The 24,003-nt window shown below is 37.6% G+C and overlaps 3 protein-coding genes and 1 non-coding gene across 6 annotated transcripts; 1 reads left to right on the top strand and 3 right to left on the bottom strand.

Moving 5' to 3' along the window:
* The first annotated feature begins 614 nt into the window (after positions 1–614).
* TRNAW-CCA (transfer RNA tryptophan (anticodon CCA)) lies at positions 615–686 on the top strand. Its single transcript has one exon. It is a non-coding gene; the product is annotated as a tRNA-Trp (tRNA).
* Positions 687–1,196: 510 nt separating this feature from the next.
* On the bottom strand, positions 1,197–7,822 carry LOC131329712 (uncharacterized WD repeat-containing protein C2A9.03-like). Of its 2 annotated transcripts, XM_058363054.1 has the most exons (11): positions 7,631–7,822; positions 7,395–7,472; positions 6,070–6,227; positions 5,707–5,874; positions 5,494–5,580; positions 4,427–4,561; positions 4,170–4,280; positions 3,569–3,660; positions 2,844–2,949; positions 2,167–2,253; positions 1,197–2,063 (listed from the first exon to the last, which is right to left on the bottom strand). In XM_058363054.1, the coding sequence occupies exons 3-11, from the start codon at positions 6,208–6,210 to the stop codon at positions 1,650–1,652; spliced, it is 1,341 nt and encodes a 446-aa protein (XP_058219037.1). In that variant the 5' UTR covers positions 6,211–6,227; positions 7,395–7,472; positions 7,631–7,822; the 3' UTR covers positions 1,197–1,649. The 2 variants fall into 2 exon arrangements, with proteins under 2 accessions (XP_058219037.1, XP_058219036.1); XM_058363053.1 differs by lacking the exon at positions 7,395–7,472.
* A 2,145-nt stretch (positions 7,823–9,967) lies between these two features.
* LOC131329768 (GPI-anchored protein LLG1-like) lies at positions 9,968–12,705 on the bottom strand. The gene is made up of 3 exons (XM_058363148.1): positions 12,457–12,705; positions 12,271–12,327; positions 9,968–10,627 (listed from the first exon to the last, which is right to left on the bottom strand). The coding sequence occupies exons 1-3, from the start codon at positions 12,557–12,559 to the stop codon at positions 10,260–10,262; spliced, it is 528 nt and encodes a 175-aa protein (XP_058219131.1). The 5' UTR covers positions 12,560–12,705; the 3' UTR covers positions 9,968–10,259.
* Positions 12,706–14,985: 2,280 nt separating this feature from the next.
* LOC131329694 (phosphatidylinositol/phosphatidylcholine transfer protein SFH13) lies at positions 14,986–22,120 on the bottom strand. 2 transcript variants are annotated; one of them, XM_058363005.1, is made up of 15 exons: positions 21,796–22,120; positions 20,683–20,780; positions 20,233–20,536; positions 19,483–19,582; positions 19,067–19,333; positions 18,112–18,189; positions 17,814–17,918; positions 17,676–17,725; positions 17,491–17,590; positions 17,225–17,323; positions 17,029–17,142; positions 16,686–16,848; positions 16,070–16,461; positions 15,915–15,989; positions 14,986–15,311 (listed from the first exon to the last, which is right to left on the bottom strand). In XM_058363005.1, the coding sequence occupies exons 2-15, from the start codon at positions 20,687–20,689 to the stop codon at positions 15,291–15,293; spliced, it is 1,875 nt and encodes a 624-aa protein (XP_058218988.1). In that variant the 5' UTR covers positions 20,690–20,780; positions 21,796–22,120; the 3' UTR covers positions 14,986–15,290. The 2 variants fall into 2 exon arrangements, with proteins under 2 accessions (XP_058218988.1, XP_058218990.1); XM_058363007.1 differs by having other exon boundaries at positions 16,070–16,455.
* Between the last annotated feature and the right edge of the window lie 1,883 nt (positions 22,121–24,003).

The following is a 24,003-nucleotide window of genomic DNA, read 5'->3' as shown; positions in this document are numbered from 1 at the left end:
CACCGTTTTCCTCACCAATCATCAATTAAATTTGGGACTACACGGCAAAAGTAACATTTTATTGAAAGGACTTTTAATTTGGGACTACATAATTTAGGACTTTTTATTCTTTTCTTTTAAGGTTTGTAATATATATCTTGATTGTTTGGAAAACTTTGGCCTTCATTTCTTTACTTAGTTTTTACCTAATGAATGAAATTTACAATTCAATTTTTCATAATTTATGCGCTTAATTTTAATTTTTGCTTAATGTTATTAGTATAATGTGCCCCCACGTGAGACAAATTATGGATCCGCCACTGGTCATACGTGTGGTAGACCAATTGAATTATGTTTTCTCCTCAAGAATTCCTTTCATTCCCCTCTATTTTAAGAGATGTGAGTGTTCATACCTTTTTTTTGGATAAGGTGTTCGATGAATCAAGTACGATAACTCTAAATATAAGGATTTGCACCTTTTTTAAGAAGTGTTTAGTGTTAGAGAGACTTGACCATTGATCTTGTGCATGAGAGCATATGGTAAATCGAGGCGACAGCTATTGGTCATTCTGGGTAAAACGGATTTCACGCTAACTGCCTATTTATATTTTATCGAGCAAATATCAACCAAAAGGGGATCCGTGGCGCAATGGTAGCGCGTCTGACTCCAGATCAGAAGGTTGCGTGTTCGATTCACGTCGGGTTCAATACCTTTTCTTTGTTCCTTTTTTCCCAGTTGAGCAATAATACATTGACCCCCCCTTTACAATCTACCAAAAAATGTAAACTTTTTCCAAAGCAAGTACTAGTTTGATGATATTTGATAGACTTTATCTCATATCACTCATCTAAATCACTCAAGCACAACTCCATGATCTCCATCTATCGTCAATTGATTTTAGGTCAAAACCCTCCAAGAAATCTAACTGATATCAGAACTAGATGTTGAGTGGCCTAACCTCACATAGTTGAGCCTCCGTTGCTTGAGTGAGACAAATCTCCTTGTCTTCTCAATTCGTACATCCACATGCATCCAAACTACACGTAAAGGGAAGTGTTTAGACATTTTTTACATCGTTCATCTAAACCACTCAAGCTTGATTAATATATTCTAAAAGTTACACCACCTACTACCAATTGATTTTAGGTTAAAGCGTTCCAAAACAAATCTAACACTATTAAAGAGGCAAGAACACATGCCATGATGCCAACATTGATTCATGGAACAGTCATTCAACACCCTTCATTTGAAAGAAAGACGAGAAGAAGAAGCTCTCTTCCAGCAGTAGTACAAAAGAGAGAACAAGTTGCTCAAATTACATGACTTTTCCCCAGTTCAGATAAAGGAAGTGAAAAGATAAGTTCCCAAAATAAATCAGGGTTCACAAAGACGCGCAAAAACAGGACTCGCATGAAATAACACATCTACGAGAATCCCAGTTAAAAGTTTCTCTGTTTGCATGACCAACGCTTCTTAGCCTTCTGTACAAACCTCCCTCCGACGACTCATGATCACTCCAAACAGAACACTCCAACTAAAAGAACACTAACAACCTAAATCCCACAACACATTAATTACATTTTTACGCCAAACTAAGATGGTAGAATGAGAGAGCCCCCCTTCGCACACTTATTTGCACACTTATTTGCAGAGAGGTCCAATCACCCACTCAGAAGATAGAATCAAGGTACGAGTTATTCCTTCGTCGGCCAAACTCAAGAAGGCTACCATATGTACGGTCCCACACTCCAATAAAGAGCGACTCCGTATCAGGACTGAAAGACATGCCAGATATCTCGCCAAAGAAATCGATCTCTTGTTCCTTCTCATATCCACTTTTGGCATCGAAAACATGGACGAAATCGGCAGGCTCTGCCATTGCCATGAAACGACCGTCAGATGAGTAGCGAATCGATCGGATGGCTCCGAGATTTCCCTTCAAAGCCGCAACTGACTTGGATAGGTTTCGGACATCCCAAATCCGGCAGGTTTTGTCCTGATTCCCAGTAGCAAAGGTGAGGCCATCAGGGTGCCATGCTGATGCAAATGAGAAATCCAAGTGACCAACCAAAGACGTGACCATCTGCAAAAATATAAAAATTAAAATTATACCAACTTTTCAGGCTTCACTGCTTACTAAAAAATTTCAGAAGATGGAGAGGGTGAAAGCAATAACGACAAATTACCTTCCCAGTCCTGGAGTCCACCAACATACCCTCTGGGTTATCTCCAACAATTATAAGAAGCTTACCATCAGGACTCAAGGAAGTGTGCTGCAAAAAAAAAAAATCTAAATTGCAAATTCAAAATTACCACTTCAATGTGGCCTTATCACCAGCACTGAAGCAAGATGCAAGCAGCTGCCTAGTAATGCCAGGATTCCCACCCCCACACCAGAAGACAAAATAAAAAGTGATTGTTCTAGTGTTGTTTAAGATACACCTTTAGCTGCAAAAAATTAAGCATAAAATCGCTTATTTTTATATCAAATTCTCCTTTTACATTTTCAACTCAGCCCCGTAGTGAAGACGCATCTCGGGGATGAGGGAGATGAAAAGAAGAAGAAACAAATCCATCTTCTTTAGTTTCTCTTTCCCATATCTAAAATTATCCCACCTTATACAAATAGGCTGTGCCACGATGCAAAACTGTAACCTCAAAGTTCAAATAAGCGGATAATCATTTGACAGAATTTGCAGGTGGCAGTTCATATTGTCATAATCCAAACATAAATCACAACAATGAAATGATGGAAACTACTGCCACCAAAAAGATGAGAACTTTTTAACATGTCTAAACTGTACTGAGAGAAAGACAGAGGGAGGAGGGAGCAGGAGAGAGGGAGAGAGGGAGAGAGGCTTACATTCACTGGCCAAGGAAACCTGAAATGTTTAGAAAGCTGAAATTTTTCCATATCAAAGTCTCTAACTCCACAATCATTGTTGGAAGCCGTGAAATGAACTGCACCACTGTTAGGCAAAAGGGGGGGAAAAGTACCATAAGATTCATCCTCAGTACGTGAATAGATCCCGACACCACCAAGTTCTAGGGCTGCACATACATCGGGCAAGGCCAGGTTTGGGCCCGGCTTGAACTAGATAATAATGAGACTTGCGCATGCCCAAGCCCGGCCCGTTAATAATCGGGCTTCATTTAATATTCCCAAGCCCAGCTCTCTTAAAGTGTCCTTTCCCAAGCCCGTCCAACTAGCCCATTTATTTTTCTAAAGTACAGTGTCCAAGTATAAGTTAATCATCCCCACTATTATAAATTAGAGTTTACAATCATAATAATTATATTTATTCGAAGACCAAGGACTATATGTATATATATACATTAAAAAAACCGGTATTATATACTATATATACAGGTATAGTAGTAGCCTCTTTTTTTCCTTCTTAATTTTTTTTATAGCATAAATATATAATGCACGTCATTGTCATTATATTATCAAGTCGGGCCGAGCTTGATTTTAAGAGATTCCCAAGGCCATCCCATTAACTAAACCCTTGAAAAAAGGGGCTGGGTTGGGCAGGCTAGCAGGCCGGTGTGCACCCCTAACACCAACACGGGCACAAAAGAAAATACCTTGGAGCGGTGTAGATCTCCACTGCATTAGTAATTGCATTATCATCGTATGTTGTCCTCGTGCAGAAGCAAACTCCAGGTCTATCTAAATTCTGCAGCAAAAAAGGAGTGATTCGTCAATGCCCGTATTCAGACTAACACAAAACTGACGACTTCTAAAAAAGGTATAAACATAATTTTTCCATATCAATATACAAATCCCTACACCATTCTGAAAAAGTTCCCTCTTCTTCAGTAGTTACTTTCATGATACTTCATACAGTTCACAGGTTTTTACACAGAGTACTACTTATCAGGCCTGTGAGAAGGCGAGTTTGACGTACAAAAAACAAGAGGTAAAGCAGAAAATCAACTTAATTTCATTAAGTTAAACATTTTAAAGAGAAACGTATCAGGCTCGTGAGAAGGCAAGAGATTTAATTACGAAAAACTAGAGGTGAATTTGAAAACAATAAATTCTCATACATCAAGTGCAATAACACAGAGACCAAAATTCTGTCTCTGACATCAAAAGTGGGAATGCAAGCAACATACGAAGGCTAACTAATTTCTGAACTCTCTCACTTTCAGTAAATATCACGAGTAAACTCAACTAACTTACCTTGCAAATGAGTTCTCCCTGAAATCCCCCGGCAACAAGCAACCTATCTCTTACTGCAAGTGTGCTTACTTGGGTCTGCGTAAATCCTTCCAGTAGACTTCCTGGATGTTTCTATATGGAGCAAAGACATTGAGTTAATTCGTAGAAAGACCAATATACAAAAATACAAGTTTTTTCATCAAGACACACGCACACAACACAGAGAGATCGAGATAGAAATGCAAGCAAGCCAAAAAAGAGGGAATCATGAGAATCACCTCATGTGGTGCGACATGACCAGAAACATTGAGAACCTCAGTCTTGTTACAAGTTAATGCAGACCAATGAGTAACAGAAAAATGCGACATAAGGTAAACATCATGCTTTGACGTAGCCCAAACCAAGTTCCTCAACTGCAACGCCAAGCACAAAATTTCTGTCAGTCAACTATGCTAAACAATATTCGCTTCTAGGTAATGCCATAAACTTACAGTATCAGTTAACCCAAGTCCATCACCAACACGATTTAAGGGCTTGGGTAAGTCATATGCAGCACATAATATCAATAAACAAGAATGACAAAGGTAATGTAAGAACAAGCATTAGTTCTTAAAAGGTCCAAAACTATGCAATACAATGTTAATGAATTTCAAAAGTAACGGGCTTCTCATTGATCAGCCTCTCTCCCTTATGAAACTAAGGTATTATCATTCATGGTATAATACGTTGTATCTTTCTCCCAATCGTACTAACGACTCTCTTCTACGATTGAAGTACACCATTGGACTGTAAACCAACATTCGTCCCATATCTCTCACAACTTCTACAAAGCCGGCATATGATTGGTGGTATGCGGCACATACACATCACTTTCCAAGGCATTGCGGACAGCGTTCAACTAGTTTTTACAATTCATGCTTACTCCTCCAAGAAACTCTAACGTCATTCAGCATTTACATCCTGGCTGTCATGGGTTTCAGATTTGGATCACTAAATCAACATAAAGGTTAACCAGAGAAAGTAAGGGTAGATACTTCACCTAAACACAAGGGATATGGAGGCAGGTATTGGTTTGCACCAAAACCAATTCAGAAAAGCACAAAACCAAAGGCTTGACACATTGGACCTAAAGCTAGGAAGCAATTAGTAATTTTCAATACCATTGCAGGTCACATTCCAAATGTGATGAAAGTTTTGCAACTCGAAAATAGAAGAAGAATAGTTTGAAAATGCAATATGGATCCTTATAGAAGGAGAGAAAAATAAGATGACATTCCATCATTCCATGCATAATACAATCAAATTCTGCAGCTGATACTAATTGAGAAAGAGAGTGTCATCCAACCTGGAAATGAAGTATCGTTGATTTCACAGATCTTGAATTACGTCTGAAGTCATAATACATACCCCCTTTCATTGTAACTTTGCATTCCTATTCACAAAATAAACATGAGGAGTTAATGAGTTTACATCAGCATGGCAACCAAACATTAAAGCATCTGAGATACTTTGTCGTAAAAAAGCAACAGCAGCTGAGAAAAATGACCAATGGGCTTACTTTCTCTGACCCCTCACCAGATTGAGGGATGTTCTCATAATTCTTGTACTGTTCTAACCTAGTTTGCCTATACTTCTCCCTTGTGATATTAAGCCTCTCCCAAGGAATTCCTTGGATATCTTTGCCCTTCCTAGCTTGAGCAGCAGAAGTGTCTGCCATTTTGTTGTTCTAAACAGTACCAAAAAAGTTAGCCATTCACATATCCTAAGCTTGACTGAAAAGACATTTGAACATTAATCCAAACAGAGCCACCAGTAAAGAGGAAATAACGAAATATTGAACACTAGGAGGTAAAATTTGCAGTTGTCAAGTGTATAACAATGAAAAACTAGAGTTCAAACAATATAAAGTAAAATCACAAACCAAGTAGTCATGTTCATCCACTTCAGAGTCTGAGCCGGCCATCTCTCTGCCACGGAACTCTTCATCCATGTCGTCATCTACATCCTCCATTTCGTATTCATCTGCCATGTGTTCAGCGTCTTCCGCTTGTTCATAGGACATGGTCTGTGACTAGAATCCTGGACCACATGATTCAAGAAGGAATCAGCAAAAACAACGAGATAAAAATTCAACTCGCACTTAGTGCCACTCAGTACCGGACAAAACACAATGATGGAAATCTGGAGATCATGAGTAAGCAAACAATAGAAGACTCACTCCAAACAATTTGACGTACATTACAAAACTGGGCTGCTGCACTAATATGGAAGAGATGGATGTTAAAGAACTTTCAACATAAACAATTTTCAAACTAGATGATCCAATTCTCCATTCAACATCATAAGGATGAACCCCAACATCACATCTTGACATTTAGGAGCAGATTTTAGTAGAATTAGGCGTTATGTGCACGTAAATGGAAGGTTTTTCCTTGATCCTCCGTGTTTGTTTGGTAAAATTTAACAAAAAAAAAAAAAGGTTCGACACTTAGTCTCCAAGAGTAAAACCAGTTCCAGGGCTCAACATTCATCCAATGCTACCAAGTTCCAGTGCTCAACATTCAGCCAAAGCGATAAAAGTCTAACTACAAAACATGGGGCATCACAAAAAGTTCGAATGTTTTCGAACTACTGTAGTTCTTGATAAGAAGAAGCCCATCCTAGCTGCAAAACCATTCACTATTCCTTACTTAACCTGGTAGAAAGATAGCTGGTCCTACTTCAACCATTGAACTATAAAAACAAGGTAAAGTCGGCTTCAACTGTCATTCACATTTTCTGATCGCCGCTATGCTCACAGGATAAAGAAGACTGCGTGTCTGGAGATATTGATGGTAAAGACTCATTCTTTCATCCCCACGTGGCCACGCCTAATTACATGCACACGGCGTGCCTAGTACGACAAAGCCAACCTTAAACTATCATGTGTTCCCTTACTGGTGACTGGTGAGCATACTGAAGAACTTCTGGGGTTAGTAAGCATGTGTAAACATGGGCTTTAGTCCAATTAGTTTAGCGGAAGCGCTACAGAACCGTGCATTTAGTGATAAAAACAAATCACAAAATCGAGGCTCGTCGAAACGAAATGTCAAGAAAGATCAAGCGGGGCTCCAAACACGTGCATGCAACAACCAAAAACCTAGATTTTACAAGAGTACAAGAAGGGAAATGCATATTAATTACACACCAAAGAGGAATAATCACGAATCTCATAAGACATAACAAAACGATCAATTAACTCCACACCTAAAATCAATTACACTTCGTTCACAGCGTAATTCGACATATTCCAATACAACTCACAACTGAATACTTCCTCCAAAACTAGAAAATTCAAGAAACGAGAGAGAGAGAGAGAGAGAGAGAGAGAGAGAGAGAGAGAGAGATTCATGCGTAGATGAAAAAGGTCCGGCTTTCGCAAAACATAAAGACGCACAAAAAATAAGCGAGAGAAAACCAATAAAATTAGCGGAATTTCTGACCTGTGTATAAAAGAGCGGATCCAAAAGCTGCGATCGAGCTCGTACGACCTCGATCGATCTGGTATTACTACTAGTATGGGAAATCAATCACTCGTTATTGAAGACGAATGATTTTAGGGTGAGAAGATCGCGATGAATCTCGAAGAGAGAGAGAGAGAGAGAGAGAGAGAGAGAGGAATATATATCTATATTGTTTAATGGTTTTAATATGTCCTATCTAACTTTATTCAGCGTCATGATCAAGAAACAGATGAAACGAAAGGGACAGGTTTTAGCGCAAAAATACAAGTCGGTTGCAACAATACAAGGAGATAACTGCGTTGGTGGGGTCCCGGCTATTTTCACACCTTTTGCTGTTATGGTATGGTGTAATAATAATAATTCAAATATTTGGGTTAGCTAACGCGTGCTGTCGTTAAATTTATTGGAACCAGTCTCACTCATCAATTCAAAGCTTGAGCAAAATTTTGTATGAATTTATTGGAACCAATCTCACTTCTCAATTTAAAACTTGAGCAAAGCTTTGAAGTAGGGTGCTGCTAAATACAACTGCGAATTTACTACATGTAGCCAATTCATAAAAGGAAATTTTTGGAATTTCCTTTTATGAATTGGCTACATGTAGTAAATTCGCAGTTGTATTTAGCCGGGCCTTGTAGTATGAGTTAACAAGAAGATTCATGCATGAGACATGCCTTAATCACCATATGGGTTAAGATTTTGAGTGTAAATTCTGTCTGACTCATCCAGACAGAGGGGGTTTTCCGCCAGTACCCCACGTGGGTTTTCTTGGTGCATTTTTTTGAATAATTCAAATCATGTATGTTGTAAGACTTATAAAATAATGTATCTACGTAAAAAATCAACTTATTCGGACATCGATAGATATGTTAAAAGTTGTGTTTTTAGACGAAAAAATGAACGGTTGTGAACAGTTTAACTTAAAAAACAGTTGACAGATCCAGGCAATCCATTTTTTCGTCTAGAAATCAATTTTTGACATAGCTATCAATGTCCAGACAAGCTGATTTTTCCGTAGATATATTATTTTTACAGGTCTTACAAGATACACGGTTTGAATTACCCAAAAAAATGCGTGAATAAGACCCACAGGGATACTGCAGAAAACCCCCTCTGTCCGGCAGAATTTATTCTCTAAAGATTTTTAGTCTTTCCTATTCAAGAAATGTACATTCTTTAGTTATTTTATTTAGTAAGGTAAATTGTACTAGTATTTAAAAAATACACATAAAGCATGTGTTCACCAAAATGGAGACTTTTATATACTTAAAAAAAAGAAAGTGGAGAATGTGAAAACTGAAAACCACTCACCTATTTTGTAACTATCGAGTGGGCATGGTGCATTTTCACTAAATTAAATGGACTAAATAGACTAAAGCTTATGTTTTTACGAATTTATAGGCGTCATTCTCCTCACATACATTAACTAAAATACTACTTGACTTTTGTCTTTAGCCTACTGTCCATTTAGTTTAGCAGAACAATTCTAGTCCATTCATCTTACAAGTGTCATGAATTTGCACGGCTTTGATTACTCACCTCAAAATAGGCATTACTCCCCAGTCCCAAAATAATAGTAGATCTTTATGAAAAAACGTGCACTTTTCAAAACAAAAAATAAAGTACTTCCGTTCATAATTTTTAATTTTTTTTTGCACCAAATAAAAGAACTAATCTAGATATTTCATTTGGTGCGAAAAAACTCAAAAAATCACATACAAAAGTACTTTGTTTATTTATCTAAAAGTTACATGTCTTTTCATAAAGGACTATAAAAAATGGGACAGATAGAGTATTTTATAACCGATGTTATAAAAACGACGTAATGCATGTTGCATTCCAAACACCACCATTGAATCTGCAACATAAATAAACCGAATGTAGATTGGAGGGAGGCCAATCCTGATTACAAATACTCTTGTTTGGAGAACCTCCAAAGTGACATTTTTTTTTTACTTTTCCGATTTGCCTTCTTTTCAAGAACTGTCTATCATCGACAACTTTCGGTTTGTCTATGTTGTGCGTAACATCCTCCCCCTTTTGAACTACTTCAGCGTGATAGTTCATTAGCAACTTCAAAAATGAAAAGCTTCCATTCTCCAGTAAGCAAGGGTTGCCTACAAAGCTACAAACCATAACTTCTCTTGCACAAAACCCATATAGAACCTTAAATGGACTTTCGTTGTTTGGTGGCTCCCCTTTAGAGCCAGAAATTCTAAATGGATTCTACCAAGTATGATCAAACACACAGCCTTTGCACCCCAATCCCAGAAGTATATATTTACATACTTTGCGTCTACTTATATAACACGAGAATCAAGATAAACCACCTTCGGAAAGGAGGAAAATTTACAAAATAACTTCCCAAGTCCAGAATCTTAAACACAGTATCAGCCTAATCTCTACACAAGTCTTTGTGTTAATAAATTACTCAGGTAATCAACAAATCAAAGCAAATACTAGCTCTTAGCACCATTGAAAAAGGGCAATCCCGGCAGATATGGCCAGTGAAAGGGAAAATCGTGGCCTAGACATTCATTTGGAAGCAGCGATTTCTACAAGGGTAACAAAACAGAACAATGTATGGAGAAAATAACATGATAAGCCTTCAGAAGAATCGCAATAGCAGTAGGAGGAAGCCTGTTGTTAGCACAACCAAAGGGGATGGAGTATATATGATCTTCGTCCCACTGTCATTAGCTGTTTGTGTTGGCGCAGTTGCAGGGCACATAACACCGACCTTGGAGTTGGTATCCTGGCACTCGCTGGAAAAGAGGCCGGGTGGGTAATTTCCATTGAGATTGATGTAGCTGAACATGATTGTGGCACAATTATTAGTTAAATCATTCAGTTCAGCAGCATAAGGGCAAGCCAATTCTAGAAATGCTGCACAACAGACATTTGCGGGGTACAGCGGTCCTTTGCACTGGCTTGTGATGATAGTGTAGTTCAAATACTCAAAATTTGAAGGGCAAGCTGCAAATCAAGCAACGCCAGATAGTATTAGATCATTCTTTAGAGATGCTAACTTCTCCAACAGATTACAACAGTTGCAACCCAAATCAACCAAGTTCTATCAAGTTTACAAACATATGCAAAAGATCTAGATACGAATTCTTCATATGGTTATGTTGACATGTTAGCAACTTAGGATATACCAAGAGACTTATCATTTGCAAGAGAACATTCACAGCCATGTAATAAAAATCCAATCAATTTATAGGTCGTACTAAACATAGGGGGGGGAAAAAAATCAACTGATTGCTCTCCACTTTAAATAACAAACTTTTTACCAACGAGCTACAATGGCTTTGGCAAAACGTTGTAAGCAAGTTATGGTATATTTCGCAATAGAAAACACAAAAATAGTGGAGCGAAGGAGTTGGTCTTGTTGCTCAAATTGATGGCCGGTATTCTTGGAATTCAATTCCTTCTCACTTCGCATCAGTGATTTCATAGTATAAGGTTCGTTTAATCTCATGATTCCACACAAAGATGGTATAATAAAGGTTACATGATGTCAATTACAAATCCAGAGTACTACCAATTTTGCACACAAGAACATGTAACAACATATTCCAGTACATACCCGATAAGGTGTCGTGTGGATTTCAGAATAAGATACAGGACATTTTATTTGCAAAAACCTCTAATCACCAAAATTGCATGCATAAATAGGAAATTTGCATACAGTCCTGGTAAATTCGTAGCCCAACTACACAACAAAGTCCATAGCGGAAGTGAAAAATGACACCAAACACCAATTCAAGAAGTCGGTGCAAGGAAACCAACAAAGAGGGTCACAATGTCATTCTTAACGAGATATGTTTTCTTTATTTCTTCGGTTTTTCTTGAAGGAATATTTTGGAATCATCGCCAAGAGTTTGGACCAGAAAAAGGCAACACAAAACAAGGAGTCAATTTGCAAGTGGTAGCCCAATGGTTGGCACCATAGGATTCTAACCTCACTAACTACAACCAACACTACTGACCTTAGTAGCAAGATTCTTCTAAAATGGGTGCGCTCCCAAGATGGGAGCTTGACGGGAGCTCACTCCGAACTAAGATGGTAGCTTATCGGGCCTTTAAGGCAGTTATACTCCTACTTTTAAGAGTGTTATGCCATTGTAGAATTAAGAATATGAAAATCATATCAGTCAAGAACTTTTGCAAATTGAAATATCTAACTTCCAATAATTATAATTACCAATTAATATAGGGAAGATTCTGAATAACTATCATTTTTCCTTCAATGGTTAATTATTCAAAGATATTTTATATGCGTATTTATATGTAATTTGTATACCCTCCTTAGGCGCCCCCCAACCTTAGGAGCTTCTAGGTGCCTCCGCTCATGCTTCGTGCTACTAAGCTACTGACTTTCGCTGAGGGGGAAAAAAAACCAAGGAGTCAATTTACCCTATCTGAAAACAAAACTAAGTACCTATGCATACAGAAGCAGGAGCAAAACAGGTTATCTTTGACCATACAACTAAATATCTAACCATTGATCAACGGCAAAATAGAAGTCAGGATTAAGATTTAAGTCAAAGAATTATATGGTCATGTACATATCAACCCTTTAATCGATGAGAATGTAAAAAGAAAAGGAAAATTACGTGTCTTGGTCTGAAGGAGGCTCCGACCGATTGAAGCTCCATCCCCAAATACATCATCTGCATTATAAACCCACATACCAGTAAATACAGACATTATAAAATAAATCACAAAATACTGCTAGTAAGAACAATTACTGAGTGCTATGAATAATGCGATTGAAGATATCAGTATCTGAATATACACACCTGAAATGGAAGCAGAAGCAGAGAGCCAGATCGAAAGGACGAAGACAAGTAGGAGGAGACTAGTTCGATAACTAGAAAAGCAAAACCGATTGTTGTGCTCCATTTTTGAGCTGGGTAGAAAACAAAACGGAGAAAAGGAGCACAGATCTCTTCCTCCTCCTCCCCAGAAAATATAATTAACGATACAGCTTTTCTGTGAGCTGGATATTAAAAATATAACGCGGAAACAGGTTTTCCTCACCTAGAGCCGAGAGGTGCTACTGGTACATATTTCATATCTTTATCTGTACCAATGAGTACATCTCTTTTAGGTCCGTTTTGGGTCCTTAAAAAATGATCGAAATCGTTCATTTTGTTTATGCACCTTACAAAAAATAAGCTCAATCCAGTATCAATTAGAATGTGTACGAAACATCCAACTTTGTCCCATAATTCAAGATTGAATTCTAAAGCAAAGTTGGAAGTTTAGTAAACATTCTTATCGATACTGGATTAAGCTTATTTGAAAGGACTGTTAGCAAATTATTTTAAACAAAATGAGCGGCTCTGATAATTTATTTGAGACCCGAAACGGACCCAAAAGACGTATGTACGTGATGAATGTACATAAACATATGTACTCATAGACTTTCTGCCCAGAGCCAGCTATTTGATTTGAGAACGCTGCTACTCGCACACCATATATATACACAGATTGTGTGCACAGATCCAGTGTGGGGTCCACTATGGATCACACACAAATACTCCGAGCCGTTCATTAAATGTAATAAATTTTTTCAAGGGTACCCGCAAAAATTCAGCTAATTCCGATACCTATAGTGTGTTTGATCCTATCATCTAAGTTTTTATTCAAATTTCAGAGTAATGAAAAGTTAGAAGGTTTGATCAAGTACTTATAGTTATCAGATTAATCTAATTTTTCACGGAAATCCTTGAAAAAATATTTTACATTTAATAAACAGCTCGAATTGTTTGTGTGGAACCCATGGCCCCAAACAGTGATTTGTACAAGATCTGTGTGTGTCAAAAGTTTGTGTCAACAGACTTAATGTGATTTGATTTATGGTTTCCGCCAATTTTTTTTACAATCGGGCGAGTTTGATCGCGCCTCGATTAATTTTGGGACTCCAAAATTAATGACAGGATATACTTTCATTGATAATCAAAACTTATAAGATTTACGTAATTTTGTTTTTTCATCAAACCATGAGGTGTTAGCATTTATATTTAGTAGAGTTAGATTATTATGGCAGGTCAAAGTCATTTTTATCGGCAAACCTCGTATATTGACACTTAAGTGCTCACTCACGACTGCTTAAACAGTATCTAAGCATGTACGAATCAAAATTACAAAATCCAAGTAGCGGATAAAATAAATATGAAAATGCAAAATAGTAATTTTGTTTCAATTAAAGTTGCTACTTGTTTTATTTATTGAATTCTAAAAGGGAATAAAAATGAAAATGCAAAAAAGTAGTAATTTTGTTTCAAAGTTGCTACTTGTTTTATTTATTGAATTCTAAAAGGGAAATAATTTTAACACACCTCTTTTATCCATTGGCACTCCCTTTTTTTTATCCTTATTCACATGCAAGTACCAAATGGCCATTCACATGCAAAAGTGACTCAAGATGTTAGGGTGCGTAATTTAGTAATTTCACATGAATAAAAGGGAAAAATGAGTACCAATGGATAAAAGGGATGTGAAAATCATTTCCCTTATAAAACCGATACCATGAAAAGGCCGAGAAAATTATGAATTATACTACTTGAAGGTTATATAAACTTTTTCATGGTAATTATACCCATTGGCCAAACTCCTTGGTTGGTCGTTCTCTTCTTCTTCGATCCTCTTCTTTAGGAGTACACTATAGTTTTTATAGTTCTTATTCTCTCGTGTGACGATAACTCATTTGATCTTTCATCACGTAATTGAAAAACAAACATCACGTAACTGAAAAACAAACACTACCAAAATTTTAATTGATGGTTCGAATATATAGTAGTAATTCATAAAGAGAAACACGGCCTCTTTAAACCTTTCTTTTTCTCCTTTTGTCTATTTGCATGCAACTTGCCCTAGAATAGTTGTAACGTTTTCATGTGGGAAAGCAGTACCAGTAGATGCAAGGTATGGTCCCGCTTCAAGAAGATGAACATTAATGCCAATTTCGTACCTGATTGTCAGCTATTGAACTCATCATTGAACATGCCCAGACTGGAAAGCCGTGTAATGCTAGAGTTTTGCCCTAGTACTAATGTAATTAGTTCACCTTTTTTGATAACCGAATGTCCGGACCATCTTACGTGCACCTCGACTAATTTAGAGGTTCTAAAATTAACAACCGGACCAACCCTTCTGTGAAATGTTATTAGTTCACCTTACATTGGTCCATTAAGAAAAACATTCATATGCTCTACAATAGCAAAATATCCGCAAGTCCATACAAGATTTATAGTCACTGGTAACGATGGGGGATATGCCGCGTAGTAAAACTTTGCATTAACAGGGAAAGGAGAGAACGAATATGCCGCATGGTAAAACTTTGCATTAACCTATTTTCATTTTCTCTACAATGTCTCAAATCTGAGTAGCAGAAGAACCCATGAAAACTATAGCTGTAGGTCCTTTCAAGCACTAACGGTAAGGCGTAACCAGAGAGGAATAATGAAAATTACAGAGGGATCAAAATAAAAAGGGTTCCCTGCAGTTTTTCCAAGTATTTACTAGTACTACTCCACGTTTTTCAGGAAAGCATTGCTCCATGTATTGTACTCGCGTATTGCCAATCAACACGTGTAGTTATCTTCCTATTCCAATCATCTTCGAGAATTCAACAGAATAGCCTCCGTTGCTGCAATAACAAACCTCAACATTATCAAGGCTGTTTATATTTTTTAAAGCAAAGGATTATATTAACAAAAGGCATTAAGGGAATGCCGCCCGTATACAAAAGAGACCACAGTACAAAAAGGCCCTATACACTCTCCTATGATAGGAGAAGCTCAAAATTATCACGGCTTTTCCACAATTACTAGCGCCAGTGGAGTGTCAATACATTCAAAACATTCTATGAGTGTGTGTGTGTGTGTGTCTGAGAGAGAGAGAGAGAGAGAGAGAGAGAGAGAGAGAGAGAGAGAGAGAGAGTCTCCAAAGCATGTCTAAACCACATCTTCTCCATGGTATAACCATCTGAAGTAGCTTTTAGTTTCCCTTGTATCTTAACGTTGTCAAGGCTTTTCCAGGACAACTAGAGTTAAAGACCATTCGTAGGGGTTAAACTCTTCTAGGCTTAAATTGAACCACAAAGGTTGCTCTATATATGAAAATCAAAATATGCATATATAAATAGCGATATTCTACAGAACGTCTACTTGACCTCAAGCCAAAACTACTAATGAATACACTAGCATATATCATGGACAAAATATACAAACACTACTGCTACGCAACTTACATGGCATTTTGACTGCTGCAAATTTTCCAACAACTGAGCAATCTCAAGTTGCTTCACTACCGTAGCATGCAATACCTGAGACAAACAATTTCACAAGTTAAGAATAACTAAGCTCCAACATTACCAACATGTCAACCAGATAGGACAAGACGTACCCTCTTCGTTTTGTCAAGGTCGATCTCAACGCACTTGATCCGATCCAACGATTGGTGAAGCATTTGCTCCTTCTCCAAAGGAATTTCAGCAGGCTTCTTGTTCAGTTCTTCAAATAATTCTTCTAGTTTTTGGAGGCGCTGTACACATGGAAGGATCCGGCCTTCTTCGCTGACAGCTTCAGCATTCGGTGGACAGCGCTCTGTTGGGCCTTCCATCACATTAGATGGATAAATATTGTTCTGCCTTCTCCAAGATTCCAAAGGTAGGCTACGAATAAATGCCAGCATCTTGGCCATGAATGACATTAGTACTCTTGGCACAAAACGGAAGCTAATTTTTTCAACATTTTCCAGGACCGTGTCATACCAATGGACCACTGGAGTACCTGGAATCGGAATGGCCAATCCATGTCGGAATGAAAACCAATGTTGGGAGGTCAATATCAGAATGACTATCAGTATGATTAAAAGAAATACTTGAACAAAAGCACAATAAAATCGAGCCTTTCAACTTCTACCCTGGTTCATATTACAACAGCTAGGAAAAATAAGTCAATTAGGATATGCTCTTAAAAAAGGGATAGATATGACGCAAAAAAATATGGTTGAGATATACCTTGTGAATTGAGTGTTGCCTCACTAGATGAATTTCCCCTATCATTGAATCTAAGTGATTGATCAGAACAATGTCCCATTCCTTGGTCAATGTCACTAGCTTTATCAATCTCGCTAAAATCTTCACTGCAGCTGTAGTAGGCTGTAGGATCTGATGCCCTGCCCTGGAGAAATCAAATTCATGTCATAAGTGTGCATGGGAATGTCCAAGCACACACAGAGGGAGACAAATGTGTAATAGGAGTAAGTCATATTTCCTCATAATTCAACATGGTTTCCTTTCATCTGCGATATTAGAATTCAGCAAATCATAAAGTTGTGAACCAAAAGGTTCCAGAACTCACTTCTTCATGTACTGGTGCCAGACGCGGAAATCTAGAGCTACTTTGTCTGGTTGGAGAGCATGAATCGTCAACATCTGACCCTGATTCCGCTGTTGAGGTATCACTACTTCTCCCCTGGTACATTATAGATCCAATGAGAAAAGAGAACATTGTATGGAAACATTATGAACACCGGTATATCAAAACAGAAACTTGCCTTCAATGGCCGCAGTTGAATATAAGGGTTAATTTTCTGTTGGTCAGTAGACACTCTGGTGATTTGCCTCACAAATGTGCCTTCTGCATTATGTACAATCTACACATGGAACAAAGAATTTCTGCTCAGAATCGCCTTCATCAATATTCACAAATCACAATATAATGCAATACGGTCTAACATACAAAAATAAACATTACGATGAGGGTTTGTCTAGAACCAAAAGATTCAAGAAACCAAACGACAGTAAAGCCCCAGAAGGGTACCTTCATTATCGCAGGATCATTCCATGGGCCCATGTTAGACCGAAGGCACCCTCCCTCAGCGGAACATGTGCATGAGCCACCCAAGAAGTCCGGCAACTGACTGAAAGAGGTCAAAAAGAAATGCCAATGAGCCAGATGGTCAAGTCAATGAAATAAAATGAGGCCTAATCAGGAGAAAAACAAACCTTGAGTCAACGGCTTCAAGTAGTTTGGATAAGGATTTAGGATCCAGGACCTTAAAATTCAGAAAATGACTTTGTAGTCAGCTAACAATGGTCCAGATGAAGAAAACAGGTGTGGATATTTATATAAATGCCCTTTACCTGTATTTTTGCAATTGTCTTTGGATCAAGGAATTTCTGTGAAGCAGGCCAAAGCATCTTCTTGAAGCCAGGACCAGCATTGACTATGAACATTCGATGTAGTGTCTAAATATAAATGAAGAGGACAAAATGAATAGATATGAACAAATTAATACAATGGTGTCAAACAAGAGGCTATAGCCCTTGAATGCAAGAGCTACAAAAACCAAATTCCATAAGCAAAACAACGCATAGGGAATTGAAGGTGAAAACACACATTAAATAGAAAATTATCACTGAAAAGTGAAAAATAAGATACCTCAGGGTAGTAACTGTTGTCAAGTTTTGACATGGCTGCCAGGAGACTTGCAGCTGTCTTTGTGAAATTCTTGATGCCCTGCACATCAAATTGAAATGTTATATATGGAATTGTTGACCACCAACCCACCTAAAAGCCTAAAGTCTAAGCGGTTAGAGAAAGGACAACTTTATCATTGATATCCTTAAGACCTTACTTTCCAGAATTCTGAACACATGCAATAGCAAACACCTGGGTATATAAATTTCAATAATCCATTCATAAACAATAGAATCAAGCAATGATGTAATACACCACGCTACAACTGATTTTTATTGACAAATCACGACAACTGAAAGCCAGAACTCATTATCACTATTGAGAGACGTGGCATATGGGCTACAAAAACCATAACAATTGAAGGATTTAGGAAACTCAAATTTCTTTCTTTTTACTATATATTTACTTGGTTAGTCTAAAACTCTTAATTTATCTGAGCACCACTAAAAATTTATGCCAGAAAATTAATTGAACTTCTTTTTTTGCAGCCTACTCAACATAGACAATTTACGAATCATATCATTTCAGTAGTTTAAGTTTCTAATATCAAAGGCAGAAAAGCAACGAATCGCAATATTAATATTCTTGTAATTTATAGGTAACTTAAATGCTTTACATGTCAAGTAGCTTACAGAGGCATCTACATTTTGCATTAGATTTTAACAGACAGAACTTTATGTTCTCAAAAAACGTATTAGTTCAAACCACGTAAAAAATCTGTACATAGAGACGAATTCAACAAAACAGAATTAATGCAAAAAACGCTTCAAAAGCTGAAAGATAACATATACTTTCCAGTTTCAACTGCTCTATAAAACCCAAAAAAACACATTTCAACACAAGGAAGACACTTGCTTTTGTAGTAATATATCATGGTCGTCCAGGCAAAAGAACCTCCAGTAAAAGATCAACTTACCAGGCCTTGCACATCCAAAATTGTTGTTGTTGAATAGATGCATCTCTTTGCTGCAATCGAACATGCAGGAAATTTCTCATGCAGAGTCCTCTCAAATTCTTGTACATGGTATTTTAGGTACCGATCTATCGTGGTGATGCGCATGAGCTTGCCTGGGTGAGCTTTCCCAAGCTTCCCAATGTAAACAGGCCTTCCTTCCCTATCAACTCCATGGTAACCTTGAGGGTAGTATTGCAAAACTTCCTCCAGCTCTTCAAATTCGAAGTCCTGAGTATTCATGGGTTAATTGCAATACGAATTCATGTGTTCATTGCATCATAGACTTATCATGTGAGTCCCAATAACATCTAAGCTTTCAAGTGGCAAATATCTTCTTTTGAGATTATGGAGTTCATGCGTTATAGTACAGTTCATACCTCCAGTATGGCGTCTGCTCCATACTCCTTCCTCCAATTAAGCATTTCTTCCCACATGTGGATTGTCTTTTCAATGTTAAACTCCCTAGCTTTCAAGAATCTACATAACATACATGCATAAGTTAACTTTAGACAAGTGATTAACAGGAAGAAAGCACAAGACATAAGGTAACCTAGCTGAAATCCAAATATAACCGACAAGTCGACCACATCGTGAAGGTGAGCTCTCAAATAGAATAAACACCATACTAGAAGGGTGCCATTCACAGTACCATGGGACATACAAACCACACCCCATAGGAAGTCTAGGGACGATATCCTCTTGAAGAATGAGCATCAGATATAAGGTTATATGGCAGCAGTTGTAAAATTAAAACCATTTGCTGCTTCACTTCTCATACGATCATAACAATGCAAAACACTGAACGTATATTATATTGCATGGTACAAGCAGCTGTTTCTTTCAATTTACATGAGTCCGCCGAAACCCTAGTTAATTGTTTGACTAAATGAGCCAACACAGCTAGTCAAACCAGCAAAAATTTCTTGTCAATTGTAATCAATTTGACTGTTTTTCTGTTTTCTAAAAAACAAAACCTTATCAAATCATTCCATGCAGAACAATTTCTGTCAGTTTTAGATGGATCAGCCAAATGCCATTCAAGTGACAGAAAGTTTTCTGATGAAATACAGTTTTTTTTTTTCCCTGCATAGTTGTAAAGCTATTATGTGTCAAAAGAATCAACTGACCTCAACAAGGTATGATAGTCATCATGTTTAGGGGGCAACATATCCCTGTCATGGAGTTTTTGACGTAATTCCAGGACAGCACTTTCCTCTTTCGCATCCCGTATGTCCTCTATGGAAATTGAAGGAACCCTGTAGTCAATTTTTCTTTTTCCTCTTTTCTTGAGCGAATGGGTGAACTTATTGGAGGCATTTAACGCTTTCTTTTTAAGCGCCCCAATCTTAGATCGCCGTCTCTCGTCTTCAGAGTTCTCAAAATCAGATCTTCTTTCTCTTAATTCATCATGAGCCCCTAATCCCTCTAGACCTACAATATGACAAATAAAACTAACCAGTTACTCACGCTTTTATGTCACTCAAGGAACAATAGAATCTAGTGATCGTATTATGGCTCCGAAAGTCAAAGGAGCTAACAATGGATTCTGTTTTTGTAATACTGGGAAATGCACATACCTGACATTTTTTGTCAGGTGCAACAAGAGGAGTCTATATCCTTAGCTTCAGAAGACGGAGAGATTCTCACAGTATACTCATCAAGCATTAATGTTCATCTGCACGATGAAACAATTGGAAGAGTGACTAAAAATCCATATATAAACCATGTATGTAACGCTGCATAAGGTCTAAACCAAACCAACTTGAAGGAAAATGAGGTGAGAAAAATACATCTTTATGGCTGTTAACTAAATAAGAATGTCCTCACTTTTCACTGAAATCTCCACGGTAAATAAAGATTAAAGACTTCCCTGTAGAAGTACAAGGATTAAAGGACAAAAAATAACTCTCTTTCCCTTGCATTTTACCGAAAAAATCTCAGAGAAAGCTCTAACTTCCCCAACCAAGATTTTACAAGTACTTCTCTTCAGTTCAACTTATCTTTCATAACTCTCACACAACCAGAAGGTACCTCTACATCCACAGACAGTAACTCCAATTCGCAAAATCTTGAAAACCAGCAGATCTGAAGCTGCTGGTTGCAACAAATAGCACGCAAAATCTCGAAAACTCTTCTGTTAAATTGATTAAAAAAACGCGAGCCAAAAACATGGTATTGTTTTTATTACATTCATTCTAACTTTCATTAAGTTCACACCACACAGCTCTGTTATCAGATCAATTCAGCTAAAGGTGAAGATCGGTAGCCCTTGAAACATTGAACCCTTAGTCACATAATCATCCAGTAGACCCTTCGCTCGTGCTCACAAATTTCGGTACTTTGGAATGATTTTGAATGACTTTCACGCTCGCGCGCACACGTATTTATGTGACCAAGGTTTTACCTAGCTGCAGATACCTGGAACTCAGGATAACTCAGACAGCTCGGCAACTAGTTCCCCAAGCAACTCTTCATTTTTACACAACAGAAGCTTCAATCATACAAAAAGCATTCAATTTCAACAATGCCAGTTATCAATCCCTCAGATCTCACTTTTATTTTTCAATCCAAAAAAGAACTGCACAATTGAAATCTAAGCACACACACGCCATCTCCCATACACACGCCGACGACAATCCCAATATAAGGATTAAATTCAACTCAGATGAATAAGGAGACAAAAAACAAACCGTATGGAAACCCTGGCAAGAGAGAGCTGGATCGTCAGCGCTATTCGATTCGATTCGATTAACCAGCCGGCTGGCAAAGCGGCAACACGAAACGGATCACGTAACCTAAACACATACAACCGAGATCGAATTCCTCCGAGAAAACAACGAAATTTTCTCGAGAAAATTGTCGGTGAAGCCGAGAGAATTGTGGAATATATGAAGATCTGGCGTTTCTCTCTCTAAATCTTTCGTTGTTTTTACTCTCTCTCTCTCTCTATATATGTTTCTCTCTCACTCCAACAAAAGAATGCAAGGTTCCAGCGCTCCTTTTCTTTCTTTCTTTTCTTTGGTTATTTGTGACCGCTGTTCCCTATGTTTAGTGTTACGTGTCAACTTCCTCTTTTTTATTGTTTTTATTATTTATAATAATACAGCTCGTGAAAGGAAAAGCAGAAACATTTCACCACCGGACCTGATACCCCCCATAAAAGTAACGGCCTGACAATATTTTACCACTTTTTACTCTGTTTCAGAGAATCTCGTTTTCCTCTTTACGACTAACTACTACTCCGTAAAACAAAAAAGGTGCAGTGAAACTGTAAAAAGTGAGGTTTCTTGTGCAACCAGTTTGGTCAAGTTTTGGATCATTTGTGACCACATAATAATGATCGAAATCGTTCATTGTTGTAGAGTTTATCAAGAATATTGACGACGCCAAGCATCACGTTGATCATATATCGTTTGATATAATACTGAAATGTATAAAGTTTGTAAGAAAAATGTGTGCAACACTGGATTGCAATTTATTTGATACAATTATCTGAAGAAAATGTATTTCGCTATCATATCAAACGATATCCAATCAACGTGATTTTTGGCGTGGTTAATGTCCTCGACGAACTCTAATAAATGATTGATTTCGATCATTGTTGTGAGCCCGGAAAGGGCTCACGAATGGTCCAAAATTGGACCAAACTAGTTGGAAAGAAACTTGACTGGACCCTTGCCAGAAAATGGTTGGGAGATTAGGTCATAAACGAATCGAGTTAAGTCGAATTTTGAATTATTTAATTTGATTAAAGGAGCATTTGAGAAATTGAGATTGGTTGGAGTAATAATTAACTCTATAAAAACCATCGAGTCCTAACATATAAGCCAAGCTTATCTAGTAAATAAGCTTGAAAATTTTATTCAACCTCGACAAATGAGGGCCAAGCAGAGTTCTTAATGAGCTGAGCCGAGTCCTTGATGAAAATTGAGCCTAAAGCTTCTCGCGAACGATTCTTTTGTAGCCCTAGTCATGATTAATGTGTTTGGAGTCATTCGATATGTGTGAATTTCACATGTATCGTATGACTCACTTAAATTAGACGTAAGCATATATGTATGTATTCGGTTTTATATATAGAGAGACATATGTGCCTATGTAACACTGCTCCGAATAAAAAATTTCCGAATAGATATGGTGGTTCATTGCCAAAACCCATGAAGGTGTTTTGCGGCACTGTTCGAGCCGTCTGTTCGGCAATCCAACGGTTTAGATTTTATCTCGGCAATGAATGACTTAAATGATTGGATGGTGAAAATGAAATTTGAACCGTTAGACTTGCCGAACGGACGATCCAAATATGTACAACACCGTGCTACCTATCCCCAGTCGGCCAAGAATGGTTCGTTTTTTGAGAGTTATAGACTAACTACCAAAGATGACTAATCAACTCTGTCAGTGTCTATTTTTACTCCTTTACATTGCATAGGTCCACGTATTGATTATGGTTGCTTAATTACAAGCTAAATTAATGTTGTAAAACTTAATCATCCTCGTACCCTTTGACCCAATGGGTTTAAGTGACATCAAATGGAAGTGCGTGGAAGAAGTCGGGCCAAAGGGAGGCAGTAAAGAAAAAATATTTTTTCAAAATTTTCATCTATTTAAAGGCCGAAGTTTGCGATCCGGATATTTATTTAGAAACGGATGAAGTATTAGTGTGAAAGTTACTGAATGCGATGTGGGATTTTAAAATTATGCCCATCCCGGCGTGATTTGATGACAAATAAGACCAATTTACGTTTCATACTTTACCCTTAGGAGATTCTTGTAGAGATGTCAATTGATGATTATTGTCAAGCAAAACTCTAGAATAATCAATATTTTTTGGGGGGTAATTTGAAAACTTCTTACATTACTCATTACACGTATCATGTAAAGTCTACCAAGTAATTGTA

This window comes from Rhododendron vialii, chromosome 6a (assembly GCF_030253575.1).
Source record: "Rhododendron vialii isolate Sample 1 chromosome 6a, ASM3025357v1".
In the NCBI taxonomy this organism is placed as follows: Eukaryota; Viridiplantae; Streptophyta; class Magnoliopsida; order Ericales; family Ericaceae; genus Rhododendron; species Rhododendron vialii.
This window is presented reverse-complemented; position numbering and strand designations above follow the sequence as displayed.

Bases quoted from the DNA above. Each gene is read 5' to 3' on its own strand.
- LOC131329712 (XM_058363054.1), bottom strand. From the start codon at position 6,210: ATGTCCTATGAACAAGCGGAAGACGCTGAACACATGGCAGATGAATAC. The intron at 4,281-4,426 runs GTGATTCTCATG...TGCTCCATATAG, and splicing joins GTCATGTCGCACCACATGAG to AAACATCCAGGAAGTCTACT. The intron at 2,064-2,166 runs GTAATTTGTCGT...ATATTTTTGCAG, and splicing joins TGGACTCCAGGACTGGGAAG to ATGGTCACGTCTTTGGTTGG.
- LOC131329694 (XM_058363005.1), bottom strand. The intron at 17,143-17,224 runs GCAAGTTTCTGT...ATAATGTACCAG, and splicing joins TTCAACTGCGGCCATTGAAG to GGGAGAAGTAGTGATACCTC. The intron at 16,849-17,028 runs GTGAGTTCTGGA...TGATTTCTCCAG, and splicing joins TGGCACCAGTACATGAAGAA to GGCAGGGCATCAGATCCTAC.
- LOC131329768 (XM_058363148.1), bottom strand. From the start codon at position 12,559: ATGGAGCACAACAATCGGTTTTGCTTTTCTAGTTATCGAACTAGTCTC. The intron at 12,328-12,456 runs GTGTGTATATTC...TTTATAATGCAG, and splicing joins TGCTTCTGCTTCCATTTCAG to ATGATGTATTTGGGGATGGA. The intron at 10,628-12,270 runs GTAATTTTCCTT...CTTGATTTGCAG, and splicing joins CCTCCTTCAGACCAAGACAC to CTTGCCCTTCAAATTTTGAG.